Source organism: Podospora anserina, chromosome 2 (genome assembly GCF_000226545.1).
Source record: "Podospora anserina S mat+ genomic DNA chromosome 2, supercontig 2".
NCBI classification, from domain to species: domain Eukaryota; kingdom Fungi; phylum Ascomycota; class Sordariomycetes; order Sordariales; family Podosporaceae; genus Podospora; species Podospora anserina.
In genome coordinates this window covers 2,801,387-2,821,988 of record NW_001914858.1, presented here as the reverse complement: position 1 = coordinate 2,821,988, position 20,602 = coordinate 2,801,387, and the positions used below count along the sequence as shown (strand labels likewise).

Genomic DNA, 20,602 nt, shown 5'->3' with positions numbered 1-20,602 from the left:
ACCCAGAACATAGAAGGTGGGCATCGATTGGGGGCGAAGGTTTGATGTCCGCCAAACGCATCAATCGAGCCTCTTAGCCGCTGATAGCAACCTACAATCTATTCAAAATGCGAATCGTCCAATTGGTAGCTGTGAACAGGGACAGCGCCGCACTGGCCAGAAGCTCCGCCCGCAACAAGTGCGATGAGCAATATCTGGTCCGAGGCTCGGGTAACACAACAATCCCAGCCCTTTACGTTCGAAAAAAAGATTTGTTTTGGTATAAGAAAGGGTTTATGATAAGAATGCCATCAAATGTGTCTGTTTAATTTCAAGGTAAACAGGGACGACTTGCACGGCACAAAGTACTGGCGGAGATGCAGCACCACGGTGGTTCATATAGCCAGCTAGAGTGAGTATATGCATCCAATAAACGAACGAAAGCATGGCTAACTTTCATTAGAAGCAACAATGGCGCCTCACAAACTCGTCGTGGGTGGTGGTGGTGGGAAATCCGTGCTGCCACCGTCACAGTCCTGTCTACTGTCATGGTGGTTTCAATCCTGAGCAAGATCGACGGCCTAGCGCTGGACGCTTGGTCATTAGCTATTCAACCGAACGCCCTTATATCTATCTTTACTACGCTGGGAAAATCCTCGATGATGGTGGCTATCACAGCCTGCCTAGGCCAGCTCAAGTGGCGGCACTTTTATACCGGCGAACGCCTATTGCGAAACATGCAAGTCTTTGACGAAGCAAGTCGAGGACCTTGGGGTGCTTCTGTCTTTTTCGGCAAAATAAGATCACCTGCCTACACCGCTTTGCTTCTGTCTTTGATCACCATTTTGGCATTGGGGATCGACCCCAGTACACAACAGGTGCTCAAGGTTTCTAACAGGGAGACCAAGCTCGAGGGAGCCACTGCCCAACTAGGGGTCGCCAATGCTTATGTCTCAGAGGGGCGTCCGAAGTGGGCAAGTTCATGTAGGTAATTCTGTCAACCGATGTTTTTTCTGATTGCCTAAGTTCAAGATGCTAACCTATGGGCGTCTGGTGAAGGGAAAATTCAGGACAAAATGTCTAAAGATTTCAATCTAAACCATGCCTTGTCCAGGGTTGCGTACCTTAACGGCATGTTTGGGCAGGTCTCGCCCCCAACATTCCATTGCCCACCCAACGCGTCACGATGCTTCTGGCCGGTAGTCACAACTATGGGGCTTTGCTCAACCTTTACAAACCTAACTGGTACCTTAACGCCGTTATGCGATATAAGCGAGGATAAGCGAAATGGTACATAGTAAGTGTAGTAGATTTTTTCGCCTCACAATTTAATTAACTGATAAGACCACAGCTGGGTAGACTTTCCGAATACCAATTCCAGAATAGATCCGCGACCTGTGGATTTTAAGTGGGATTTACCTTATGGTAGGACATGGGAAGATGTAGATGGACTTACTTTTCTTTCCTCTGGTATGTCTCGTCATTTAGATCCCATCGGTGGGATGAGTGCTTCATTCTCTGTTGCGCAAAGCGAAGGACTTTGGAAGCCAGATGCAGGGCGCATTCACCTCTACCAATCCAGGTTCTACTGGTGCCAACAAACCTTCACAAACGTTCAGTCAAATTCAGATGTTCTGATACAACTAATAGCCCTACGACTGTACCACTCAAACCGCTCCATAAGAAGACCAAGTTGCCTGCCTCGCCCAGTTCCGCGGATGGGTCCATTCGGGACGACCCTCCTCAATTTCACACAACCCTGATATATTCGGCGGAGGACGATGCCCAACGCTAGTATACAATGATTGAGGCTATATCTGAAGAAATCATCACCGCATTTGCACAGGTTCTGTACGTGCGATCAATGGCTGTCGAGTTGGACCAAATTGGCGCAGCCGCCATGGATTCGGCACAACCCATCGGACTGAACATTCTTATCCCTTTCGATCATTACCTCGCCAATACCGACCTGCAGATATTTACTTCCAACATAGCTGCCAGTGTTTCTACGCAGATGCGAGCCAAGAACCCCGGAGACAATGCCAACCTGACCCTGATCCCCGGGGATGTCTTCGTTAACGAAGCTTACATTCAAGTTCATTGGCCCTGGTTGACTCTCTTTGTGGTCGAGACACTTATGGCTACCGGGCTGCTGGCTCTCACGATTATGATGACCAAAGACGAACCGCTGTACAAGAGTTCCGCGTTGGCATTGCTCAAGCATAGAATTCCGGGTTGGGAGGAAGATGGGAGCAGTAGCAAGGTGTCTATCAAGCGTGGCTCTCAAGTGGTCGATTACGAAGTTGAGGTGAAGCAATCGGTCATAGAAGTCAGGGACACAGAGAAGCGGTTGAAAGATAGCGCGCGGGATGTGTTGGTTCAGTTCGACCGGGGAAGTGCAGGAGAAACGATTATTACTACACGAGCAAGGGCAAAATAGGGGTCAGGGGAGTTGAAAGGAAGGGTGTACTCCATAGTCAAAGTTTTTTTCACGTCATCCTATCCATCCTTCAATCTCGTTCATTATCACCAACTTCGAGAAGGCCTCCAAGCTAATGAACGGTTTAGCGACCTGGTGTTCGGCTGGAACCTAGCCGCTAGAGTGTTTTGGACTTGGCTCCAAAGTCCCAGCGTCTCAGCCCTGTCCGGGGTAGAAGAAGAACTCGCCAAGCAGGTTGTGGCAGCCCTGTTCATCTCCACTCTCCCCTGTTCACAAATTCGAGGACCAATCAGCAAACGAACCACTCGCAGAAACTGAGAAATGTTTCCGGGATAATCGCGACCTTTCGAGTCAGACGGTGGCATGTTGTTGGTGGTGGCTGCCCGGGGTGTGAGCAGGCAAGGAGGAAAGCCAAGTCGCAGAGCCAGCCACATGCGGGATATGGGCGTCTTGGGTGCAAGTTGGTCACCCAGTTCATCTTAATCGGACAGTCAGGGTCACCAATGTTGATGGTGTATAAGATGTGGGAGAAGGGCCTTTGTCACTGATCAGCATTTCTTCTATTATTCTCGGCAACAGTCTTACCACAATCGTTCTCATCGCTCTTTTTCTCTTCTCCTTTTACCAGCAAAGATACCCGGCCTTTTACGCCACTTACATACACCTTATTTTCTAATTCTATCAAAATGGCCGCTCCCGCCCCCCAAGCCACTGCTACCCCTTCGACCCAGGCCACCGGTCCCATCTCTGACGCCGACGTGGCCGAGTGGAAAGACAAGTTCAATAAAGTCTTCGCCGCACCCTCCGAGCACTTCAACTCCAAGTCGCCCGCCACCGCTCAGCCATGGACACACAACTTCTGGAACTTTGTTAATCCGCTCGAGACATGTCTTATGACTTGGTGCTTGCCGTGTGTCGTGTTTGGCAGGACACATCACAGGGTGAACAAGAGCGCTAGTCTGAGGGGCTATGAGCCTATTAACACTTCGGTATGTTCCAGGCTTTCTCTCGGATGACAGGTTGCTGACATGATCTGTAGTGCCTTCTATTCTGCGGTTCAACAGCTGTCTGCATGCAGTGGCTTCCCATGGCGATTCAGAGAGCGGATTTCCGAGCCAAGTACAACCTTCAGGGTAGCTGCGCGGTGGATGTTGCCTTGGCGTGCTGCTGCGGGTGCTGTGACATCGTGCAGATGGATAAGGAGGCTGAGCTGAGGGTGTCTGGGGAGCAGAGCCAGAATGAGATTCAGGAGCAGTATAAAGCTGCTGAGGTTATGGTTGTGCCTGTGGAGCAGAAGGAGTAGAGTGGGTGGGTGATGGAGTGATGGCGATGGTGGGATAATGGAGTACCTAGTTTTTTTGGTGGATAATGGGTTGTGATTTATTGGGACTATGATACCTCTGCTAGCTTGCTTGTTTGTGTTAACAACATAATGTTGCTTTTCAACTCTGAAAATGTTTCCTCACAATTCTTCCGACAAGAACTTCGTCATCAAGGGTCAACCCAAGGGAATGACCCCTGCCTCTCAAGTGCCAGATTGCGGGGACAAGATCTGCAAATAATCCCTGCTAGCGCTGGGAGCTGAACTAGACCCTTGCTCGGCAAATTTCACCCAGGGTCCCAATGTGGCGTCCATCCCGAGATCAACGATAAGGTTGGTGATGGCTTCAAAAACACTTTTCAGATTGACTTTCTCCAACGGTTGAATCCCTACCTCCCACTTGTCTAACCTCCTCCCTGATAGCTATTTCCCCTCCAACCCGGCAAACCATTACTCTGCTGCCCCCCTCCCTGATAACCCTGCCACCTATAAGCCTGATAACCCCCTTGATAACCCAACCCAAAAACACCACCACCACCACCCGTCTGCTCCTCCTCCTTCTTCCCAGCCGCCTCCTTCTCAACCCCAAGCTCAACCACCATCCCCCTCGCCGTCTTCCCCCTCCTATCCCCCACATCCAAACTCGCCCCCGCCTTGACAAGTCCCTTCGCAATCTTTGTCACCGACTCCCTATCCCGCAACTTATACCCCCCCGCCAGAACAATCAACGCCGTCCTCCCCTCTCGATCCCTGCCATCAACCACCTCTTGCCTCAACCCAGCATCCTCCACCTCTTTAAGCAAGAATTCTGTCGCCTCAGGACAGACACCATAGGCTGCCCAGTGAAGGGGCGTCATGCCCTGGAAATCTTTCTGTTTGAGCAGGTTCTTCCATTTATACTGCCCGATGTAACTTGTAGGCTGATAGGAAGTGTAATTACTGGGGGCTGTCTGATAGTGGGTGTACCTGGTGGTAGTTGGCTGGTATATAAATGTTTTGATAGTTGTCATACTGTCCTTGATGGCTTCCAGCGCGGCGACGTTGTTGTGGTAGGAGGCGATGTGTACGGCTGTTAACTGGGAATAAGCTGCGTTGAGTGTGGCGGTTGGGTCGGCTCCTTTTTCCAGGAGGGACTTGATGACGGTAGTGGTTTTGGTGGTTTTTCCGGTGGTGGCGCATAGATCGTGGAGGGTGGTGTGCCCGGTCGGTTGGGATTTCTCGTTGATTTTGGGGGTGTTGTTGGGCTGGTATTGGAATCTCGGGGGTTGGAATTGAACGATGGGTTGGAAACCTCGGATTTGGAGGGGCTGGCCGAATGGCTGTCGGGCGTTGGAGAGGATGTTTTGGGGGAGTTGTGAGGTTGTTTGTCTGGATGTTGTTGATGGCACGTCAGTACAAAACCGCATGAATAGGTATGAAGGCTCAGCGGGTTGCGTGGAGGGGTTAATATAGTGTTATGGTAGTGTGGTAATATGTTAATGTGCTAATGTGTTAATGTGCTAATCTGTTATTGTGGAAATGTGGTAATGTGGTAATGTGGTAATGTGGTAATGTGGTAATGTGGTAATGTGGTAATGTGGTAATGTGGTAATGCGTAGAAGGGGTAATGTGTTATTGTGATAATGTGATAAAGGAGGGAAGGGTCAACATACAACCTAATAGCCTGACCAACCCGATAAAACTCCCGTCCCCTCGCATATAGCTGACTCGTCAGCCGATATATCTCAGCAGGCGTGAATATCTCAAACAGCTTCGTGGAACCGAGCTGACCGAGCTGGGGCATCAGCTTTTTTGCCTTCTCGTCGGCATCCGCAAAGGCTTCCTTGCACTCCTCCAGGTTCGCCTCAAGACGCGGGGAGAGATCTGTGGGTATCGGAATGCTGGTTGTGCCAGACTTGAGCTGTTCAAGAAGACCTCTGCACGAGTCCAGTGCTACAGAGACAGTCTTGATGCTACTGAAAAGATCCCTGAGACTGCTGTCACTGCATAGGACCTGGTAGGTCAAGGTGTTGTAGGTTGTTGAGAGCCTCTGGGCGGAATCCTGTAGTATGATGACCTGGTCCAACATTGTATGCTTTGGCTGTCACGAATTTCGTACTGAAGAACGGGAGTGATCTAGAAAGGAGTTGGGTGAAACTGGAGTGAGCAGGAAAGATAGGTAAACATGTACATGACCGGAACGGAGGTAGAGGTGGAAATCCGAGGATACTTTACAGTTTAGACTTCCACAGATTGTCCTCACGGTTGTGGACTCAGCCCCAAGGTCGGATTCAGCTGGCCCTTGACAAGCATGTTGGCGGCTCATTGTGCTGACATCATGGGGGAACAGCACGACTGCGCCCCCCTTGGCAGCAGAGCCTCACCTCCCCATGGGGGTATATTCCTCCTGCTGAAATCACACATCGCATGCTTCATGTTTCATGGAACAATAACGAGAAGCAAAATAGGTAGACACAAAGAAATCAGTAGAGTCTGTAGCGGACAATTATGTCTTTTAAATAATATTGTTTTTATAATGTTAGTATTCTGCACATTCCGATTCTGATTAACTAGGTTGGATGACAAGGAAGTGGACCACATATGGATGTGGCCCAGGTAGGTTTGAACTACCCAAGCCATCTACCCACATTAAACCCTCCACAACTCTGGACCTCCGAAAGCCCCCCGATATCAACACACATTTTATATTCCACCCACAGAGACCAAAAATGAAGCTTTTCTTTTACTTTTTTTTGCTCCAGGTACCCACCAATGGCCAAATATACCGAGGAGGATGTTAAATGCTTAGAAAGATATTGCCGCTGGTATAAGCTAGCGAAAAGCGTCCAACAAGCACGGGATTCCACGTTCCACCCTAAAGCACCGCATTGATGGTACCCTACTAAGGAACTTTGCCTATGAAAACTAATAGCGATTTTTTTACGGCTAAGAAGACTTTATTGTTTAATGGATCCTTCGTTAGGAAAGCCTTAGCTACGCTCTTACCTATACTAATATAAAGGCTTTAGTAGCTAGTTTATTAGCTAAATAAGGCGATCCTAACCCCCTTAGTAAGTATTAGGTATCCTACTTTATTAGCCGTTATCCCGATATTAAAATAAAGGTTAGAAGAAAATTAATTACGTTAGAGTTAACGAAGTTACCCCGAAGAATATTATTAAGTTTTTTAACCTATATTTTACCGTTAATTAAATTAAACTTAAGTATAAGTATAATTATGATAAAGTAAGTATAATAAAAAGTTAAGGAAAGAACGGTTTAATTATTAGGTTTTCGAAGCGGGATAAAAAGTCTATATATATTAAATAGAACGGAAGAAGGACCTAAACTACTATACTTAAATATATTTTATAAAACGTAAAAGTCCTTCCCTTTAAAGTTATCTTTAAAAGTAAAGACCTTTAAAAGTAATAGTTTAAGGATTAATTAAATAAAGACTAGTATATAACTATATTAGATAATGGTTAGATTAGTAATAACTTTACTTTTAATTAGTTAAAAGGGGTTTTTATATTAAGGATTAAACCTAAAGATTTATTAAAATACCGTTTTCTTATTTATAATAGCTATAGCTTATATACTATTAATAACTTTATAATCCGGTACTATAAAAGTTATATTTACTTTTTTTTCCTACTCCCCTACTACTTTTACGTCCTTTAACCCTTAAATATTAACTGCTTTTCTAGTGTAAAGAAGGCGTATAAGAGGCTTATGGTTATAAATAACGCCCTTATTAACTATACGCTTAACGGTAAAGTCGATTTAGTCCGGCTATATAACCTTGCCCGTAAGTAGGGCTTTAGGAAAGAGAATATTGCCGGTGGCTGGCGTGGGACAGGATTATGGCCCATACGTAGGCGCAAACCGCTCTTTTTAAGCCAGGTGGTAGTCCCTGTGGTGCCGTTGGATCTCTCTTCAAAAACACCTACTTTCTATATCGTGGGGGATTCCTAGGTGGCTAAGAAGGTCAGGGACCTACTCAAGAACCATACGCCGGCCGGAAAACGGCTTGCGGCAAGGACTCTCACCAGTACTATACTCACACTGAGATCTGAGGCATCCATCCACAAAGCTGATGCGGCAAGGCACCAACAGAACGCCCAGAAGGCCCAGGAGGCAAGAAAAAGGCGTAAGTTGAATAGAGAAAACTCGAATTCCAAGTTTGTGAGGCTCTGTGAACTGGAAGAGGCCCGCATTGAAGGGAGGGTGGTGGAGGAAGAAGTGGTAGCCAAGGAGGATATGGAGCAGCCAGAGCCAGCCCAGCCTATGCGGCGCAGCGCACGTCATCGGGTTTAAACCAGGCGCAAGCGAGAAGCAGATGCAATGTCTGACTCTGACAGTGATTGAGCTACATTTTGGTATAACTCCATAGAAATTGACGCAATATTAGTCTTGTTGTGGCCAGTGTGATCATTCAGGGGTAATCTGAACAAGGTTGTGTGGCTGGTGTGGTGGTGGTGGACCAGATCCACATGTGGTCCATTTCTTGGTCATCCAACCTAACGTCTAGAGCTCTCTTATCTAACGTATTATCCCTTCTATGCTATTTGAATCCCACTGATCCACAAAGGCCAGACCTAGGTGTAACACTCTCTAAACACTTCTTAATATGAGGCTCAGCCTGAAGCATCTGACCAAACTCAGGACCTGATGCCATAAAACTGTGGTTTGTCTGCCGCTTGTCATTCCGAAGATCACCGCATGAGTCTTGTTTATTCCCAGCAGCCCCTTTGCTCTCCCTGGCTGTGTTTTAATGCCCAACTTTGGATGGTGTATCCCTCCCAGCTTTCCTCCTTTTTTACCCAGTCTCACCCGGGGTGACTTCACTTCCAGGCTTCCTTTGGCTTTCAGCTTTGATCGAGGCTGGGCGTGTGTCATCTTTAATCTTTCGGTTCGAGGCATTCGAGGACTTGTATCTCTGGTTCAATGGAGGCGGTGGACTGGGTGGTCTGGCATCTCGACTCGGCGGTGACTTATTCGTCTGATTTAAAGGAACGACCCGGGTATTTATTATCTTGTTTCTCAGTGCTAAGTCTTGTTTTTCACCGCTTACTTTATCACTCGTGGCAGTGTCGGGTATCACTTTACCACTCGGAATCTTGTTTATTATCTGCCTATCTTGTCTGGCGGCCCGGGGACGGGTATCTTTGGGGGCCATAGGTTTTTTCTGTTGGTATTATTCTTACTGGCGTCCTCCGTAGGTGTATTGAATCTTATACGGCGGCTGTCATTATTGCCCACCGACCAGCCCTCATCTCCACAACCTGGAGGTTTGAGGTGGCCCTTTTGATTCTGAAGTTGCTTTTATTGCCGGTTTTGACCAAAAGGCTCAGATCGACTGCTATATCGATGCTTCGTGTGGCCCTGTGGATGATTTCGGTTATCTCTTATGGATTGATCACAGTTATTGTTGTAGCTAGGAGGCCGACTGTGTCGTTGATCTGGGTCGGGGGTTTTATCCTGAGAACGGTCCCGTTATTGATATAGAGATTGAACCTCGGACCTAACTTGAGACGGGCTCCTGCGTGGTTAATGGCGTGGAGTAGTATTCGGCGTATTGTTTGTATTTTCGTGTTGCTCGTCGACTTTAGGTAGTATCTTGGTCTGTACGTCCTTTTCTTGAGCTGCATCCAAGTGGACACCCGCCTTTTCCAGCGCAGCCTTCGCTCTCCTCAACGCTCTTTCATCCTTATCTCCCCCGGAGAGCTGCCCATTCAAGACATCCCAAGGCGTTCTACTCTTATAATCCTTCTCCCTAATCAACCGGTTACTCAACCTCTCTCTCACAATCTCGTGAACCAAGAACTCGGCCGCCTCAGGTGCTACCCCCCAAGCAACCATGTGAAGAATATTTCTGCCGTTCTTGTTAGCCTTATATAGGAGGCCTTTCCATTCCCTTTTATGGCTTCTATAGCGCTGCACAGTGGAAACCGTACTTATCGAAGTCGACGGTCGGGAGGGTAATACCATTATATTTTGTGCCTTGGTGAAGACGGGGAGCCTTGTAGTTCGAGTATCGAGTCCTTTAGTATTAGCCGGCCCCTTATCCTCCGGCACTAAGCTTCCTTTAATAGCCTGAAATACTTTTATATTATTATTGTAGGCGGTGAGGTATAGGGAAGTTAATTGAGAACCTTCGGTAGTAAGCCTTGGATCAGCCCTCTCGTAGAATAAAAAGCTAATAAAAGAAATTTTATTGTCCGACCGATTAGGATTACTATAAGCGCTTTATAAAGCCGTATATCTATTAGGAAGTTATCGCTTATCGATACTCTCACCGTTCAGCAATAGTATCTGTTGAGATATGTCGCCGGCAGGCTAGTTGTATGCCTTCCAGGTAGGTCGGAAGCAATTACCTGAAGACTCTGGGGTCCTTGGACTGCGAGGTACGACGGTGTGAGGTGGCACCGAAGGAAGGTAAGTATAGGGAACTATGCCCTGCAAAAGACAAAGAAGTAGTGTCATAACATCAAGGCAAGGACCCGGCGGTAGGACCAATCAAAGTCCAGAGAAATGTAACTAATCGGAGGACAGGATAGACGGACCTATCAAGAAGCGATTATTGGATTATGGCGATGATCCAACGATCCAGGGAAAATAAGGGATCGTTGGATTATGTTAAAGATCCAACGATCCAGGCATGGATTGTGGGAAGAAAGGAATAATCCAGGGAAATAAAGGTCTATATATACAGAGGAACTAGATAGCTTGTAGATAGTTCCGCAATATGCAATCACAGCTTGTATTCACGGTATCCTAAGTGTTTACATTAAGACATCTTGTTATGCACTGTTTAGCTGCACCGATCTATTATTTAGAAGTTCGCCTTTAACCGGTATCCCTTTTAGAGGTTCTAGATAGGGGATCGTCACACGTTGCATAATCACTTTAACTCTGTCACGGATAAGTTAAAGGCATCAAGATAAACGCTATAGCTACCACTAACACTACTAATACCCAGTCTTAGGCCCAGGCTCCGATGTGACGAACCCCTATCCAGAACCTCTGAAAGGGATACCGGTTGAAGGCACTTCTGAACAATCCTGGTTCGGTACAGCTAACCAGTGTACACCAATGGCTTGTCTCGATCACAACCGTCTAGATACCAACGATTGTGACTTGTAATTGCATACTGCGGAACTGTCTATCTACACCAGCCAGTTCCTCCGTATATATAGATCCCGGGACCGTGAGGTTCTCGCCCTGCTATGGCCCCGATCACTCCTAGCACATTGCATCCTGCAACGTGCTCGTCGTGCTATGCCTCTGATCACCCTTAGCATCTTGCATCCTGCAGACTGCTCGTGAGCCTTGGTGCCATAGCACTTTTGTCCAGGCCGGACTAAACCCTTACCGCTAAGCCTAAATCGTATCAGCCCTTTTCCGCGCATACCTACCAAGTGCCTCAACTGGAGACTAGGCTATCCCGGTTCGCCCTAGCTACGGGTTCCGTGAGCGACAAAACAGCGAAATTTTAAACTTCTCTGAGACCATATCCTTGTGGTACTGTACAGTGAGAAACGCGGTGGCATTGTCGGACAGCGTAGCCGGAGAAGCCGTGGTAGTAGATCTCTTCGCAGAGGGGGCAGCGAGCATACACGCTGCTGTTATCCACCACCGTACCTTTGCCTGGAGCAGGTTATCGGTGACAGAGACATGGCTTCAGTGTCCGGCAGCTGCCACCTCTCTCAACATCCTGATCACCATGACGACAGCGATCTAACGAGTGACGGAGAACGCCATCCTCTCGTTCCGGACGACAGAGAGCAGGATGAGGATGGCGCCCCCGCTTCCCAGGACCGTCGAGCTCCTAGTTGAACAAGAGTGACCGTGCCGGCAAGCGGTACGCTAAATGAAGCCTGGTGGAACTCTGCTGTACTTTGCGTAGAAAATGTTGGTAGGAGAGTGGGTTTGTTGTATAGAATTTGTATGCCAACCTCTCTACTATTCGGCTCGCTGATAAATCTTTAACCCAGAACCACTGAGAGGGGCTCCAGAGGTATCAACACACTTGACGGATGAAGGTTCGGTGAAGCCAAAGGGTTCACAACAACTGCACAAGCAATTGTCTCAACAGTAGGTGTAGCTGACTGCTTGCATTGCTTACCGGAGAACTCCCAGAGTCCTCCAGAACGAGTGACTATATAGCTATCTAATAATCGATAGGTACCTCGCACCTTGATCTGTGGCGATCTGTGATGCTTGGCACCAGATCACTGAGATCACAGAGCATCTTCCCATTGGTCAAGACCTGCAGCCCTCTGCATGCCCTGCCTGCGTGTTGTCTGGGGGCGTTCCGAGCCCCACGCCTTCATGCATGTCACGGGGCTTGTTGGCTTAAGTTGTGACACTCGCTAGTCTTTGACCCGAAGTGAAGCCGGTTGAAAAGTTAGGCAGTCCGGGCGAAATAAATTCCATCCATCCACCCACCCATCCTGACCCCGCCCACAGCTCAGCCGAAACACCATTCAACACATTACGATACATTTCCCTCAAAGTTTGCATAGCTGTAAGCTCTATTCTACTCGAACATACCTTTAAGAATCCTCTCAGATACAATGGTGGGACTTCTTCGGCTTCCTAACGAGCTGCTGGCTATCATATTTGGCGGGCTAGACGCCCAAGGCTTCTCCGCCCTCCGGTTGACGTCCAAATATACAAAATCAGCCACGTTGCCAGCTTTCATCAGCCGGTACTTCCAGACCCGCTACATAATGCTCTCAAGGCTCAGCCTCGAAAACCTCGTGGAGATTGCGCGACATCCAGACTTTGGCCCTGCTGTGAAAACACTCGAACTCTGTACGGATCATTTCGTGGAGTTCCCAAATTCATACTTTCATACTGCACGGCATGAAGGCGACATATTACTGGCCATAGAAGAAGGTCGATCCCCTCCCGCAGCTTTAGTGGGCAGCATAGATGATGCACACTCATCCGGCGAAGAGGAGGACCAAAGCCCTGGAGAGGAAGGTCGGGGAACCGATGAAGGGAGTGTCTCGTCTCAGGCCTCGTATGAGACGCTTTTGGATAAGGTGGCTTATACGTCACTGTGGGAAGAGCAGGAACACATAATCATGTCCGGCCTTGCGCAGGCCTACATCACGCAGGCGTTGATTTCTCTTCCCAACATCGAGGCTGCCGTCATTAGTAACATGCACCGGCCCTGGGGTGCACTAGCGCATGGCCGACAAACAGGTCTACCGCCAACAACCGCCCTAGACGATTACATGGAAGTTCAGTTTCTGGGCCAAGTCCTTCGCATCACCCTTACAGCCATCGCTACAAGTGGTGCCGCTCTTAGCAGCCTTGCCATCACAGCTGGTGTCCTCTCTAGGGAAGCGATTGCGCCAGACATTCTTAGACCCTCGGAGTCGCATTTCCAATACTACAAGAACCTCCCTCCAAGCCTCACGGAGCTCACACTAAATGTATCCGCCGAGGCAACGAGGGGCGCTGAGGACCGATGGGCGGACGACTTATCAGCATTTATCGGTGTGTTTCGACAACTCACACAACTGGATCTGGTCATCACACCCGTCGACTACGGCCCACGGGTTGACCGGTTAAAACAGCTCGCACCGAAGCTTCAAATACCGAATCTACAATGCCTAGGGCTCTATAGGGCATATTGTAGCGTACAGGATCTTGGGGCTTTTATCGTGAGGCACAAAGCAACACTCCAAAGCGTTACTTTGGTCCGAGTAGGAGTTTCGGGTGGAATTGGCCACTGGAGGTCTTTGTTCGCTCTAATTCGTGATCATCTCCCAAGGCTTGAGTTATCTATTAAACTATGCACTGCAGCGGGGCTTGTCGTATTGTGCCGAGCGGAACACGAAAATGGAGAGGAATTTGAAGATTCTTTTGATGTCGGGGGCAGTCACGAAGCCTGGACAACGGCAATCGAGGTGATAGAAACAAGATAGATGCATTGCAAGGATCGTCTGACTATTTAAAGTTTCAGAGCCTATTGCCAGCGGCACTATTGCCCTTGCGAAGGGCATAACGTTTTACCTACAACCTCCGTTGGCCGTCCTCCCCAGTCAGATAGGGGAGAACTCTTAGCCCGCGGGAGAACTTGGCGTCACTTGAACCAGACGCCTCGCTCTGGTGGGACTCGGGGATTTCCGAAATCTAATCGTGACACATCTCTCGCACGGTTGCTCTACAAGCCACCCTGACAAGGACCCATCCGGCCTGACAGACGAAGCAAATGGGCCGTCAGTGCCTCTCCGCAGCTGCTGTAATGACTAAACTCGAGACCTCTGCAGGTGCCAGATTACGGGGTCAACGCGTGACCTTCCTTTATAGGTCCGCAGCTCGGCTTAACTGCTCGCGCCCGGGCACAGGGCACATGAGCAGGAGATCAGCCAGGTGGGCGTTCTGACGCTCGCGGCGGTGGACAGCCGCCTGAGGCAGTACAGGGACGACCAGCATCGCCCGTTCGGTGGGATCCCGATCGTCATGTTCTTCGGCGACTTCTTCCAGTTCGACCCGGTCCGACAGACCAGCCTCCTCCTACCCGAGCCCAGGGACGGCGGCGCGCGGAAACCGGAGAGCTTGGCGAAGCACCTGGCGGCGCACAAGCTGTTCTTCCCGGTCAAGGAAAATGTATTGCCGCTTTTAGACATGGGTGGGGTGTGTAGTTAGGAGCAGCACTGCCTCTTCCACCCTACCCCCCTGTCAATTTCAGCTTGGAAAAATGTGTTTGATTTCGAAATGTACAAATTAACCAGCTTAAGTTCGAATAACGAATTTGCAAGTCAAGGTAAAGGCAAAGTTGAATCGTCATATAAACTAACATACTGCTTGTCTTAATTACAGTTCTATTTTATATTTACATACCTACCTAAGTTTCTTTATTACTTCCTATTAATAAATTAGCACTTATGGCGTCATACCCCCCTAGTTCCCTTTGCATCAGCTGCCGCTTTCACAGGCTTAGTTACTGCAGTCAAATCATCTTGGGAGCTGTCTCGTATGATAAAGAAGAAATATGAGCAGCGTGTACTGAAGGATCATGCCAATGAAATTAACACCAGGCTGCAAGTAAGACTTTATGTTACACGGCAAACAAGCAATCAGCCGCATCACGGCCTAAACGCTATCTACCTGCACAATCAATGGTTGGAATTGAGGCGGACAATCAAATGCCTCGCGGCTGTTAAAGGAAACCAGATCAAATAAAGTTTGTTGTGGCGCTTGGAACTACGTCAAGCCAACTAGCCCGATCTCGAGTTGTTCGAGTGGGCCAAATGACGTCTCTACCAAGTGTTCTAGAGCCACCTGTCTTCATAACGAAACAGGGTACTCGAAGTGATAAAAGAGCGGGATCCAGAAGGATTTAGAGTATTATGACGGGTTATAAATTAATGGAGACCGCCAGGCCTCTCCTGTGTCACGCTATGATAGAAAAAAAAGAGAGAGACAAAGAATGAGAGATCAGCTCAGCTGTCTGTCGTGAACTTCATAGTTAGGACGCGCCCCGAAGAACAGCAAATAGCAATTGTTGATGCCGCTGCAGCGAAACATTGTGACTGATATTCCAGAGGCAGCCATAGCCAATTTTCTGAACCCTTCGTAATCCATCTCTTGCTCATGTCTATTCCATAGCGTTGGTAATGTGGGGGGTTGGTATCGTTAGATCCAGATGCAATCAGCTTCGAATCAAGGGAAGACGCTACCGATTTCACAGAACCGCCATGGCCCTCGAGCGTCTGCGTACATGACCCCGTGGCCGCCTCCCAGATCTTGATGGTACTGTCGGCTGATCCTGACGCAACCCACTTCGAATCGGGCGAGAACGCTACCGAGTAGACCCAACCGCCATGGCCCTCGAGCGTCTGCGTACATGACCCCGTGGCCGCCTCCCAGATCTTGATGGTATGGTCGTCTGATCCTGACGCAACCCACTTCGAATCGGGCGAGAACGTTACCGAGTTGACCGGACCGCCATGGCCCTCGAGCGTCTGCGTACATGACCCCGTGGCCGCCTCCCAGATCTTGATGGTATGGTCGTCTGATCCTGACGCAACCCACTTCGAATCGGGCGAGAACGCTACCGAGTTGACCCAACCGCCATGGCCCTCGAGCGTCTGCGTACATGACCCCGTGGCCGCCTCCCAGATCTTGATGGTACTGTCGGCTGATCCTGACGCAACCCACTTCGAATCGGGCGAGAACGCTACCGACAGGACCCAACCGCCATGGCCCTCGAGCGTCTGCGTACATGACCCCGTGGCCGCCTCCCAGATCTTGATGGTATGGTCGTCTGATCCTGACGCAACCCACTTCGAATCGGGCGAGAACGCTACCGAGTTGACCGAACCGCTATGGCCCTCGAGCGTCTGCCGGCACGCATTCCAGTTATCCTCTACAATTGGCCTCGAAGTAATCCACTTCCGTTCTTCCTGCGTAAATAGGCCTCTTGTTATACTTCGGGCGGGGCTAAACACAAGTGCTGAAGCGTATACCTGAAGAGGATAATTCTCAACAACCCATCTCCAGTATATAACGAATCGGTGCATGTCAGTGACAAGGCTTAGTAATTGAGACGTAATCGACTTATGCTAAATTCCTATTAGGACCGCTTAATAATAGGATACTATTACTGGGTAGAGCCTACCTGAAGAATGCTTTCGAGCTTTACCAATAAAAGTATCCCCTGCGGCATGCTCTTACAAAGTGAAAGTGCTTCAAGCCAGTGGAGGTAGTGCTGCCTCAGAAAGCTATCGACGATACCACCATCTTGGAAAATATTTGGGTGCTTGCTATCGTCGCTCGACTGCCAGTTACAGAGATGATCAACCCAGTAAACGCACGAGTACCGCACTGTCGCAAGAGGGTCCGGGTCCGGCACTCGGACGTGGTCGATAGAAAATCCTGGTATACATAAGCCGTATCTATCGCGTTGCAACTTGCCTGAGAGAAGCTTTAGTGACCGATCCGATATGTCATGGTGGGTCACAGCCACACCACTGGGGAAAAGTAATGGGGAGGCTTGATCACTTAAGTAGTCCTTGGCTGATTGATGAACGAGGTAGATCTGGTTATCTCGAACCGTGAGAAAGGATCCGCACTTGGCCACGATCTTCTGAATATTTTCCGTCGACCTGACAATCTGTTCCGGTAATCCAGACAAGCCGCCTATTTCGTCCAAGTAAAGTGGGCGGTATGCTACCGTCACCACCGAGAGAATGCGCCAACAGAATTCCGAGTCCCGTTTATTCCGCTCGATCTCATCCAGCATGCGCTTGTACATCCCATCCAGCCCCGGTGGCACTTCTTCGACAATCTGCAGAACATGCCAGCTCTCAACCCCATCCATGCTGAGTTCCTGCACGACGAGGGCGACCCAGAGGAACGTGTCGTTTGCCTTGTTGTGTAGAATATCCCGTACTTGATCCTTTAGCAGGGCGTCGTCCTGAAGTGCTTCCAACCCAGATAGTTTATCGTCGATGTACACATCGACGGCATGAGACACCTCCATCGCATTTTCCTTCAGCTCAAGACTAAGCCTTGTTCGCGCATTGTTAGATTTCAATTTCTTCTCGATGATCGTCTCGTTCCGGCTTGTTAAGAGCCATTTTATCCGATCGGATGAGATACAGACGATAAAGTCTAAAAGCTTCGGTAGGTCGATAACACATTCGTCTAGGGCATCGACGACTAAACAGGTTGGCTTCACGTTCGGATCTCCTAGCATCCCCACTAAAATGTCCGAGAGGGCAAACCACGCATTTGCATCGGAGAGGGATTTACCAGCGTCGGTGTATTTGCGCACGTGGGAGATGAGACGTGGCTGCTGGTGGGCAAGAAGGTAGATCAGGCCACGTAACACGGCAATGGCGTTATTGATGCGGGAGTCGGTAGCTTGGCAGAAGAAGTAGGCCAGATTACGACAATGCCCGTCTGCAACAATGGCTCCCTGTAGCTCGTTGATGATGCCGCAGAGTAACATGGTCTTGCCTTTGCCGGGATCTCCATTGATCCAGAGTAAGCGGCTCTCCGACCGTTCACGCCATAGACAGAAGTCGGGGTTGGCGAAAACCCAGCGGTAAGCGCCAGTAAGCAACCCACCTTTTGCCTCCTCGATGCGCTTCTTATCAAGGCGCGGGTCGGTAGAATGCAGACTGGACAGACAGCGATCATGCTTACTGATTTCCTCTCGCAGCCGCCCAAATGCTCTATCTTCTCCTTCGCCATACAGAAGCGGCATTGTTATATCAAAGATGCCGAATAGCGAGTACGCCTTATCTTCTTTTTGTGTAGTGTTACGCTTTCCGACCCACGACAGACGCTCTTCGATGCTGAAGTCGGATAATGTATTGCCTGGGAGAGCCTCTAGGGGAATTTCGGTTATATCGTGGATTTGTTGTTCCAAAGACTTTTTATCTCCTAGACGCTCGCCCTCTTTGGAGAAGAATTCTACAATTACTGGAGCAATGAGCTCTTGTAGGGTCCATCCACGAGTGAACCACCTGGATTTTCGAAAGGTCAATTCCCACCAGCCAAAGTTGCCGTCGGTATCCTGCTGGCAGGTTGAGACGTCTGTGAGATAGACATAGCATTTAGCTGCATTGCGGTACCACTGAAACATGGAGTTAAGGGCGCGCTGAACTTCGGTGCTATCGGATTTGTCGATGCAGCATGTGTCGACCCAGAAGAATTTCAGCCCATCGCGTCCGGCTTGATCTCCGCAAAACTGGATCTTGGAGTAGCCTCTTTTCTTCTTGCATATACCGTCCTTAATATCCTTAAAGATAATCTCTTCGTCGCCCCAGGTGTGCGAAAGTATTGCATACGGTGGGACCTGGTCGTCGGGAATGTCATCCGTCAAACTAAAATCGCCGGTATCATTGCGTTCCAGAAGGCGCATTGTCGAAAAAGCGCCGAGCTTAGCTCTCGTAGCTACTCGTATGACTGTCCGACAGCGGGAAAAGGCGAGCAGGTGGGCCGGGTGGATGGACGAAACTAGTAGGCTCAACAAATCAGTAGCTGAAACCAGGATAAGCTCTCAGACATAGATCAGAATCACCTACCGCGAGTAATTGTTGAGCTACGTAGCGCAAATCTTAGTGGGTTCGATTGTTGCAGCTCAAAGGTGGTTGTTGTTGCTGCTGTCTCCAAGGGTTAAGGTGCAGTCCTGCCCAGATTGCCAACCCCGCACATCAGGCATTTTGCTGGGCGTTGGCGCCCAAGCGGCTGGCGCCAACTGCGCATACTGGAAGCATCGTTATTGGCGGTGTTTCGCTGGCGTGCATGAAGATGTCCCTTTGGAGGCCGTCGTGTTGGCGCATCCGTATGCTAGCCGGTGCCACGAATGCACTGTCCATAAAACCGTAATGTTTCTTGAAAGTTTGAGGCGGCTGAGGATCGGCGTCTCGTTCATTTTACAAGGAGACTACACAACGGATTGCCGTGAGGACGCAGCAGGCTACGAGACGAGGAGGGGCGACGGCTACACAACTTGCAGAGAGGGCGGAGCTCCTTGAAGAACAAGAATTTGCAGGTCTGACAACTGTCTGGAAAGAAGTCTACAGTTTCATGCGGTGCACCGGTTCTCCCTGCCAAGGGACTTATTGCTGGCGGGAACCAGATAACCGGAAGCATTACAAACTTGATACAAGTGTCTTGCCAAACCATGTCGACTACGCTGAAGGAGGTAACATGCTCAGGACTCTATGCCAAGTCCACTACAAAAAGCCATTTCGCCTCCACGTTTCTGTTGGAAGTAGCAATTGGCATTGTACTCGCCTGCTTTTTCAGCTGACCGAGGTGATAATTCTGTTGCCGTTCTTTTCAAATATTGCGTCATGGTCCTGAGATGGGATGCCTGCTATATCGCCCTTTTCCTTGAGAAGTTCGGAATGGGTTTGTTGGCTGCGTTAATTTGGATGTGGATACATGTTGGGGCCATCCAGACCTTATTGCGAGTTAGGAAGTCGTCGGTGCCAAATCCATAATTGGCTCCACGAAAAGATAGGCCGAACAATACTATTCAGGTTATATCGAGCTGATAGTAGGATTAGAATGCAGTACGAGTGAGTAGGAAGTGTATGCTGGATAGGCGAGTGAAGGGGGTTGCTAAACTGGGATGAACAGCACGCACTTGAGAAGGGGCTGGCCCGTCCTACCGCCGGTTTCCCAAAAGCCCTCGAGATCTTATGGGATTATAGTATATCGGCCCGATATTAAAAACCCTAAGACCCGAGATTTGCGGGTAGGCTAGGGGGAGCAAACGACTATATACCTGAGGTGAGGGCCTGGGCTGTGCCGCAGTGATGAGCCAAGTCCAGCACAAACGTGCACGGGCATCCAAGCGCGAGCCAGTTGTTTAGCTGAATTCTCAGCAAAACGCATTCCTTGCGATAGCATACATATGATCTTGGTTTCGGCTTCGAAGAGGGGAGTGGTAAATGTTCCAGTTATACAAAGAGTTATGCTTCATCATCATTCCGCCTGAGAGCCTGAAAATGCAAGCTCGATGTACCGAAGTACCTCTGTTTTCTACAGCCCGTTTTATTTTCGATTTCTATTTTCTGTCGGCGGTTATATGCTTCAGGTTTATTGGAAAACTGAGGGGTGTGAATGTAGAAGATAGGGAGAGAAATCTTCCTCAGTTTTTGGCAGTATGTCATCCGAAATCTGTATCGGATTTCCCTGGAAATGACAGTCTGGATGTACAGTGCCTACTACTATAGAAGGACCCAGATATAACCTACCCAGAATGCACTCTGAGTTACCCAGTGGAAAAGGGGAGAGAGATACTTGATGTAGTGCTATTCGCGATGAAGAGTGCGCTTGAGACATTCTGAAAAGCCTCCGAATATGGAGGTAAATGAAGGAGATGCCTGAAGTTC

General features: G+C 49.0%; 6 protein-coding genes across 6 annotated transcripts; 3 read left to right on the top strand and 3 right to left on the bottom strand.

Annotated features, from left to right (window-relative positions):
• Positions 1 to 1,780: 1,780 nt before the first annotated feature.
• On the top strand, positions 1,781 to 2,419 carry PODANS_2_7983 (uncharacterized protein; the record flags this gene model as incomplete). Its single annotated transcript, XM_001911560.1, has 1 exon — positions 1,781 to 2,419. The coding sequence occupies one exon, from the start codon at positions 1,781 to 1,783 to the stop codon at positions 2,417 to 2,419; it is 639 nt and encodes a 212-aa protein (XP_001911595.1).
• Positions 2,420 to 3,105: 686 nt separating this feature from the next.
• On the top strand, positions 3,106 to 3,722 carry PODANS_2_7980 (uncharacterized protein; the record flags this gene model as incomplete). Its single annotated transcript, XM_001911559.1, has 2 exons — positions 3,106 to 3,408; positions 3,459 to 3,722. 2 exons carry the CDS (start codon positions 3,106 to 3,108, stop codon positions 3,720 to 3,722), a joined length of 567 nt encoding a protein of 188 aa, XP_001911594.1.
• Positions 3,723 to 4,144: 422 nt separating this feature from the next.
• On the bottom strand, positions 4,145 to 5,808 carry PODANS_2_7970 (uncharacterized protein; the record flags this gene model as incomplete). The annotated part of the gene is made up of 2 exons (XM_001911558.1): positions 4,145 to 5,108; positions 5,393 to 5,808. 2 exons carry the CDS (start codon positions 5,806 to 5,808, stop codon positions 4,145 to 4,147), a joined length of 1,380 nt encoding a protein of 459 aa, XP_001911593.1.
• Positions 5,809 to 12,194: 6,386 nt separating this feature from the next.
• On the top strand, positions 12,195 to 13,666 carry PODANS_2_7960 (uncharacterized protein; the record flags this gene model as incomplete). Its single annotated transcript, XM_001911557.1, has 2 exons — positions 12,195 to 12,252; positions 12,297 to 13,666. Coding segments are annotated over 2 exons (1,428 nt in total), but the record flags the coding sequence as incomplete, so codon positions are not given.
• A 399-nt stretch (positions 13,667 to 14,065) lies between these two features.
• PODANS_2_7950 (uncharacterized protein) lies at positions 14,066 to 14,371 on the bottom strand (the record flags this gene model as incomplete). Its single annotated transcript, XM_001911556.1, has 1 exon — positions 14,066 to 14,371. One exon carries the CDS (start codon positions 14,369 to 14,371, stop codon positions 14,066 to 14,068), a length of 306 nt encoding a protein of 101 aa, XP_001911591.1.
• An 816-nt stretch (positions 14,372 to 15,187) lies between these two features.
• PODANS_2_7940 (uncharacterized protein) lies at positions 15,188 to 18,618 on the bottom strand (the record flags this gene model as incomplete). The annotated part of the gene is made up of 2 exons (XM_001911555.1): positions 15,188 to 16,309; positions 16,366 to 18,618. 2 exons carry the CDS (start codon positions 18,616 to 18,618, stop codon positions 15,188 to 15,190), a joined length of 3,375 nt encoding a protein of 1,124 aa, XP_001911590.1.
• Between the last annotated feature and the right edge of the window lie 1,984 nt (positions 18,619 to 20,602).